This window comes from Triticum dicoccoides, chromosome 5B (assembly GCF_002162155.2).
Source record: "Triticum dicoccoides isolate Atlit2015 ecotype Zavitan chromosome 5B, WEW_v2.0, whole genome shotgun sequence".
NCBI classification, from domain to species: Eukaryota; Viridiplantae; Streptophyta; class Magnoliopsida; order Poales; family Poaceae; genus Triticum; species Triticum dicoccoides.
The window spans coordinates 36,766,898-36,775,083 of record NC_041389.1 but is presented as its reverse complement, the minus strand read 5'-3'; the positions used below and the strand labels follow the sequence as shown (position 1 = coordinate 36,775,083).

General features: G+C 49.1%; 1 protein-coding gene across 1 annotated transcript; it reads left to right on the top strand.

The window, feature by feature from the left end:
• The first annotated feature begins 906 nt into the window (after window positions 1-906).
• Window positions 907-1,720, top strand: LOC119305084 (zinc finger protein 2-like). The gene has a single exon (XM_037581700.1). The coding sequence runs from the start codon at window positions 1,043-1,045 to the stop codon at window positions 1,529-1,531; it is 489 nt and encodes a 162-aa protein (XP_037437597.1). The 5' UTR covers window positions 907-1,042; the 3' UTR covers window positions 1,532-1,720.
• Window positions 1,721-8,186: the final 6,466 nt, after the last annotated feature.

Below are 8,186 nucleotides of genomic sequence, written 5' to 3'. Positions count from 1 at the left end.
AAGGAAGTCCCCTGGTCGAAAGTTCCGAAACCTATCTCACTGAACCAACATCTAGATCCAGCAAGCTGGCCCGGAGCTACATTGTAGGCATTGGGGGTCAGTTAACACCAATGTAGTTAGGAAATCCTTCACTCACTTAGTAATAATAACTATTGATTTATAGAAGACGACCCCACTTGATATGACCTCATCACACTTTTTTCTAGCTTCGTCCCTACCAATAAGTAACAAGTCACTCGAATCCATAACAGGTAGGATGGGGCTAGAAGCCTAGGTCAGGGACTGTGTCTTCAAATCTGCCGCCAAAAACTAGGGGGGGGGGGGGCTTGCACGCCGTGACCCACGCCTACTGCCATCCGCGCAACAGTATCACACACCGCCCGCCATCGGACACGACCCTCTCCACCCAAAGACGCCGCTTCAGTTTTCAAAGCCCTCCCTACGAGCCATGGAGTGGCGAGGGCCTCGCCGCTTCCTTCATCGGTGGCACAAAATAAAGGGGGCAGGGAGGGGGGGTGGCTCTAGGGTATCTGCCTCAGAGGGCCGATGCTAGTACCTACCAAAACGTTTTGTTTTGTCTGTTGCATTCCTTGTAGTCAATAATATGAAACCATAACCCATTTTTTGGTAGATAAGGATGATCATATTCCAAAAGCTACAACAACAAACACATAGAGTACATGATATTGATCACTAGTACTACGTACTAGGTACCAACTACATATGTGATCTCTGTAGCAATTATGTTGTTCAGTTCCTTCAGGGTGAGGGCAACAGTAGTAGGCACCCAACTTGGATGTCGTCTTCCTCCGCAGCTACAGCCATGGTGACCCACCCTGGCAATAATGCAGCTCTCCCAGATTTAGGACGGGGTCTGCTTCCCTTTTATGCCCCGTCCTATAAAAACACACACACACACCCACAAGCAGAGCTCACCTCACCAGCAGCTACCTAGTAGTGGTAAAGGCTTGATTTACAGAATTGGCACCAGGAGAGCCAGAGTCTGGATCAAAAGCATTCGATCTCGTTTGCTCTCTAAAGAATGGCGGCTCCACCACCTCCCGCCTTCATGGACAACGACGAAGATATGGACGCCGTCGACCTGTCGCTGACACTCGCCCACACGCCGTGGCCGGCGTCACCGTCGTCTCCTCCGGCTGCTTCATCAGGTGGTGGCAATGGCAGTGGCAATGGTGGTCGTGGTGGCGTGAGGCTGTTCCCCTGCCTGTTCTGCAACAAGAAGTTCCTCAAGTCGCAGGCGCTAGGGGGGCACCAGAATGCGCACAAGAAGGAGAGGAACATCGGCTGGAACGCGCACCTCTACACCACCCCCATCAACACCAACTCAGCCGCTGATGCCATGCCCAACCACCAGACGATGTACCCCATCCAGGTCTCGCACTCCTGCCAGCACCACGGGTACCCCCACGTCGCCGACGGCGGCTCGCCGGGGGGCAGCTGGTGGCGCGACCAGGACGGCGACAAGAAGCAGCAACAGCCGAGGAAGGTCGACCTTAACCTCAAGCTCTAGCTACCTAGTTCTGTTATTTTCCTTTTTATTATTATATTATTTTCCCCCCTCTCTTTTTTAGTCGATGTTTTCCTCTCTTTCTCTTCTCCCTTTTTAGTGTGGGTGGGTACTTGTTAATGAGTGTACCTTGTGCTGATTGTACCGATCGAGTGTGCAATTGATGATAATAAACAAGTAGTTGTTCGATTGTTTGGGAAAAGAAACAGAAATATTGCACATTCTTTAAATTAACATCTACACATAATCTTGCTGTAAAAAAACATCTATACATAATCTGGTCAGCTGGTGTGCTGTGTGTGGACTGTGGACGTCTATGTCGTGTTGTTTTGAGCTCCTCCAAAGTTCTACATAAAAAATCTACAAAAAGGTATTCCGGTGATTTTATTTTTGACAAAGATAGTGTAATGCCACCGCAAGTAATTAATGTGAACAAAATCTTCGAAATGTTTCCTTTTTTGAACAATCACCAGGGAGAAAGGATCCCCACCTAAATGCATTACTCAAAGGTGATCATGGATGACAGAGTTACATGTTTGCGCTAGAAGGCAAGAGAGGTATTGCCGTCATGGACATGGTTGCGCTAGAACGCGACGAGAGGTATTGCAATCATGACATGGTTGCGAGTTTTTTACAAGGATTCTAAAATATATATGTCCAAAGGTAGAAATCAGCAATAATCTTCCTAATGGTAGTGGCTGAAGAGTGAGTGTTGTGTTGGAAGACCTGAACATTCCTAGAATCTCAATTTTTTTTTCATAAAATGGAAAGAGCAACCGAGGCCCATAGGTCGTTGTCGAGGCCATTTAGTGTTGGGGTGCAAATGATTGTACAATTTGTGTTTCGCGAGAGAAACAACAGCCCATCTATTGCTAGCTAAGCATTTGTGATTTGCCCATTCTTTCTAATGCATAGCTGATTAATAGCTACTGCACACAATAGTCAAAACATTTTAATTAACTCCAAATTAAGCCAATTGCTCAAGAAATTTTTAACGTTGATCTAAATTATAGTGTAAATTTCTTATTTGCTCGAGTTTTGAATCTATAGTTAAAATGTAATTTAAGGTGGCTAAAATATTAAAATAAAAGCTTGTTAATTACAGTATCTGAACTCTAAGTATCAAAATTGTGCAACATGCATCTCTCAATCATTCAATTGTGAGTTAAGATGTGCCAGACATGAATTTCCTTTTTCCCAATATCTAAGAGAATTCCTATGATTTATTTTGAATTATCGGGAATGTGGCACCGAGTGGCGTCCAAATCAACTGAGGCATGAATCTAACAGGTGGGTCCAAGCTGTCAGAATGCACAACAAATCTTGTCGATTGTTTTTCAACAAGATTTGTTGTTAAACAGGGTAAATGGAGTAGAATATTGCACAACAGGGACACCAACAACAATTTACTCTTGTTTTTCTAGCGCACGTTTGCGTTAATTTTCCCAGTCCACTGTGCTACACACAGTGACTTGCCATCTAATTGCTACACGAGATATAGATCCGAGATCGACATGTAGGGCCTATGTGGGTGGAGATCGATCGGCGGCGTTAATCTTGTGCGTGACGCTAATGGATCCATCAATTAGTTGGGCTACTTTTTGGTGCGCACCAATAATAGGTGTCATGGTGTTCGTCTCACATGCTTATAGCATAATAACTTTTTGTAGAAAGGGCACACTGCATCCAATGCTGACTACTCCCTCCGTTCCTAAATATAAGTCTTTTTAAAGATTACACTATGAACTACATACGTATGTATATAGACATATTCTAGAGTGTAGATTCACTCATTTTGCTCCGTATGTAGTCTCTTATTGGACTCTAAAAAGATTTACATTTCGGAACGAAGGGAGTACATCATATATACCCTTTGTTTTGGAAAAAGTCCCGCAAAAAAGTTGTTTCAAAAATATATATAGACCCACAAAAGAAAAAAAAAACACGGTTGTTTTTGGATGACTTTCGATCTCCTTTTCCACCAGCCGCCACCTCCTCCTCCTCCACAAAAAAAGCTAGGGTTTCTGCCTCCCGCCGGCGCCGCCGTAGGTCCGCCTCCTCTCTGGTGGCCCTAGGGCCATGGAGGCGCGGTGAATCTCGGCAAGGACCGGCAGGAGGGCACCGTTTTTAGTTGTTTCTTTCAGTTTTGCTAGGGTTTGTGTCATGCTCAAGAAGACGAGACGGTGGCGGCTCCCTGAAGATGGAATAAAGGTCTCACCGCCTAGCCCCCGTTCCGGCAGTGCGTCTAGCACCGTTGATGGGCGTGTGGAGGTGTGTCTCCGGCGGATCTATCTTTGATGGATTTGCTCGGATCTCGTCGTTGTTTGTCTACGTTCGTGTGTCTTCGGATTGGATCCTTCCGATCTACGTTATTCTTCATCTGCGGCGGTTGCTATTCTGGTGCGCTGGTCCTACGGGGCCTTAGAACGACGACTTCCCGACTGTCTACTACAACAAGTTGTGCCCGACTCCGGCGATGGAGGGGCGATGACGGCGACGCGCCTTCGGCTCGCTTCAGTGCTTGTAGTCGTCGCTAGGTGGTCAACAGATCTGGTTGTAATTTCTATTATTTCTGGTATTCGTTGTACTGTCATGTTTGAAGATGAATAGATCAGAAATTTTCCCGCAAAAAAAAATTGATACGTGCCAATTTTCCGGCAAAGACATAATGGCATGTCGCAAATCTATTGAAGATAAAGTTTCCTTGAGTTTGAATGTTCATCAAAATGAGATGTTCTAATTCCCGTCACAAACAACTGGGGCTAGTAATGGCATTGGATCGAAGCAAACCGCAAACTCTAAAATTCGGTGCTAGGTGAGCTCCTTCCAATCCAAGGATCAAGACAAAAGAGAGTACCATCTCCATTGCCAATGGAGATGGCGGATCTCATGATTAATTATTTGAAGAGATTTCTAGAATTGTGATCTCTCCAGACAATCGCAAGCAAGGAGAGGGTGTCCATGCATATACTTGGCCTTCATAAGTTGCAACTGTAGGCCCCCTCGTCTCTAAGGAACCGCCAGAACCACCGCATCATGAAAGCCACATTCATGTGTCGGGAAGCCAGAATACCCATAACCCCTTGGAGGCAATCTTATAAATGGTGGGGCGCTACATAGGCAAGAGTCAATAAGCACGAACTTGCTCTCCTTGAAAGTGAATCTCATGTACCACGCCTCTGCCTTAACCCGCTCAACTAGCCGGTCAAAGTCCCGGGTAAGAATCCTAGCGCCGTTGATGTCAGCCCTAGGTAGGTGACCGGGAACGAAGACAACTTGCAATTAAGGTCTTTCGCAATCCGTTGTTGCTCTTCAACCGGATACCCCATGATCAACACTTTATGGTCGTCGGAGGGAGAAGTTGATCTTCTTGAGGCCTCGGCGATGGCCTCAAAGCAGAGGAGGAGAAACTTAAGATTGATAATGTCAAACTTTTACCTCTTCACCGTGACCTTCAGGTACATGAAAAGATTTAGTCCATAGTCTTGTGTGCAGGCAATCACAGACGACATAGTACATATACATACACATGTTGATGTTTTGGCCCGCTTGGGTGTTGCTGAAGCGTGACGACATCTCCTCCCTCGTCGTGGCGCGGCGCTCGATCACCACGTGCTGCCTGCCGACAAGTAGAGTTAATTTGTCATTAAGAGAGGACTAGTCGTCCAGTGACAGCAGAGTGTGTGCTATGCTACAGAAGTAGAGATTCCCTGCAGTGTCGATCGTACTACGCACAACAACATACGGCGGGCGCCACACCAGAACACCCACGTACTACCTCCTGGGTCCTGTCTGTGGTCGACGCACCCAGTCCGGCCCAGGGATATATATACTATCCTAAGCCAAACCACATCCAAACGGCAGACGGTCAGATGCATGCGGTAAGCTTGGTCATCGGCATAGGAGATGGTCAAAAAGCTCTCTCTCTCTCTCGAAAAAAGGAGGTGGTAGAAAAAACGGTTATGTGGCTGTTGCACGATTTCCAAAAATACGGTGAGATGCATGCGGTAGGCGTGGTTGAATTTTAAATGACCGTGGTTGAAGGAGTCGCCCCTCAAATGAGCCTCAAACGTAAGGGCTGACCGGCACCACTCATATTCAGTTTAAATATGAGGCGGATATGGGGCGTCCGAGCACGCCCATCACGTCAGACCCGGCCCACGCTGGCCGATCCGACCCCATATTTATCCCCATCCGCTCGTCGGATCAAACCCTAGCCACTTCACTTCATTCAATTCCCTCCGCTACTCAAACTCGTCTCTGCCGGCGTCCGGCCATCTCCGGCATGGCGGGCAGCGGATCCGAGTCCTTCACCTCCAGATCCCTCGACCCCGAGCTCATCCTACACGGCCCCGAGGAGGAGATGGTCGTCCGGCTTGTGCCCCGCCACTCTCGGCAGGAGGCCCGTGCACGGCAGCGCTCAGTCTCCTTCCGTCGGGAATCCACTGCGTCCGCCCAAATGTCGCATGAATCCGGCGCTAGGGCAGCCGTCGCTGCCTTGCCAGAGGTGGTGCGGTCCGTTTGACGTCCGAACGTGTTGGCAGATGCGCAACCCCTCCATTGGCGTGCCGAGCATTTGAACACATCATGGGCCTCGTCCGATGAAAACATGGCACGGCGAGCCCGCTATGCCAGGCACCACACACGGGAGGCAGTGGACATCGGTGAGGCAGGGTCGTGATCTCCGGCGCCCCGTATGGTGCATAAGTCTGCGTGCCAGAACCGCATCGTGGTGGACGTCGTCGGCTCGTCCCAGGACAGATCCATCATCGATCTGAAGTCCACCGGCACCGTTCGGGTTACGGGCTCCGACGAGGAAGAGTAGGGTATGGGAGACGGCGGCGCCATGAGTCCCGTGAGCCGGCGCGTGTCCCATGCCTACTGTACCTTTCCGGCGACGTGAGCAACACTCTAAGGCCCTGTTCGGAAGTGCTTCGCCTCCGCGCTTCTCCAGAAGTGGGCGAGAAGCTGGCCGAACGCTTCGGCTCCGCGAAGCCAGCTTCAAGAAGCGGAGGCGGCCTTGAGTGCAAATTTGAGAAGCTGCCCAAGCCCAGCTTCACGAAACGGCGGAGGAGAAGTTCAGCATAATTACTAGAGGAATGCCACCGCCAAGTCAAGAAAACGATTCGTTTGCACTATCGCTACAACTCCTGTTTTCCTGTCGCTACAACTCCTGTTTTCCTATCAATACTCCTCCACCAAGTCAGCCCGAACGAGCAGTCGAACGCTAGCCCAGCTCCCGCAAGAAGCCAGCCCGCCAGCTCCCGCGAGAAGCTGGCTCGTTTGGGAATCTGGACAGCTTCCGAACGGAGCCTAAGAAGCGTAACCAGCCGCTCGACATGGCCACGGCAGGACCGAGCAAGCTCCGGTTAGACTAGGTTTCACGTTGCATGTAATAATATGAATTTGAGGTTTCTAATTTGAGGTGTGATTTTGTATTACCTTCACGTATATACCAGTAAGAAAAGTCACCAGTTACGAAGGAGGACCCCACCCTCCGGCGTCGCCCCCTGCGAGGCGACGACACTACCAGCCGAAAGCTTATCACTAGTAGAAAACAAGGCATCTGTCCTGGTTCAAAAGGGCCTTTAGTCCCGGTTCTGCAATCGAGAAAAAACAATCGGGACGACTGCCCATTACTTTTAGTCCCGGTTGGCTTACGACCGGGACTAAAGGAGCTCCACGTGGCCGCTATGGGGCGCCCAGGCAGGAGGACCTTTAGTCCCGGTTGGTAACACCGACCGGGACTAAAAGTCAGCCACGCGTCATGTGACGCCCGGATATTTAGGCTACAGTAACCCCACGTTAATGTTGCCACGTCACCACAATTGCTGTTGTTAATCTCTCGTTAGTTCAAAACCGATTCAAATTCAAATCCAAAAGCAAGTAAACAATAAAAGTTTTCAAATATCAAAAGTAAAATGTTCGGAGTGAACCAAATATTGTATAGGTAATTATGATGGAGAAACCACACCTTTATAAAATGTTTAAATACTATAAGATGAATAAAACAGCAGCAAAAACAGTTATTTAAATACCTTTTGTAATTAATAAAATGTCAAACTAATTTATTGGAGGACTAGACTTCTTGTGACTATGGACTAAGTTGAAATACTAATTTAGATACTAAGTGTATATTTTACTAAAACTAAAATAATAGGAAACAAAACTAAAACAGAAAAAGTAAAGTAAATAAAAAGTAAAAACAAAACAGAACAGAAGAAAAAGGAAACCCCGCCACAGGGCCAGTCGGCCCAGCTGCTAGCAAGGCCGGGCCAAATCGGCCTAGGCCGCCCCCTCACTCCACCATAAACCCCACCCCGGTCAAACCCTAAACCGTGACCCGCACCCACTCCCCCTGCACGATCCCCATCCCACTCTCTCGTCTCTCTCCCCCATCCCCGATCCAGATCGGGATCGGGGGGAACGAACCCCATGTCGCCCCGACCCCTCGACGAACCCCGCCATCGCTGGAGCCACCCCGCCGGACCTTCCCTCGCCGGATCTCTCCTCCTCAAGCCGCTCGCCGGAGCCGCCTCGCCTTCCTCTTCGTCGTCGACCACGTCCCCGTCACCCACCTCGAGCACCGCTGCCCCATGCCCTACAGCCCCCCTGTGAGCTCCCCCTTTCCTCCGATCTCCCTCTCGCACCCGCCCGC

Excerpts from the sequence above, each read along its gene's own strand:
- LOC119305084 (XM_037581700.1), top strand. The coding sequence starts at position 1,043 with ATGGCGGCTCCACCACCTCCCGCCTTCATGGACAACGACGAAGATATG.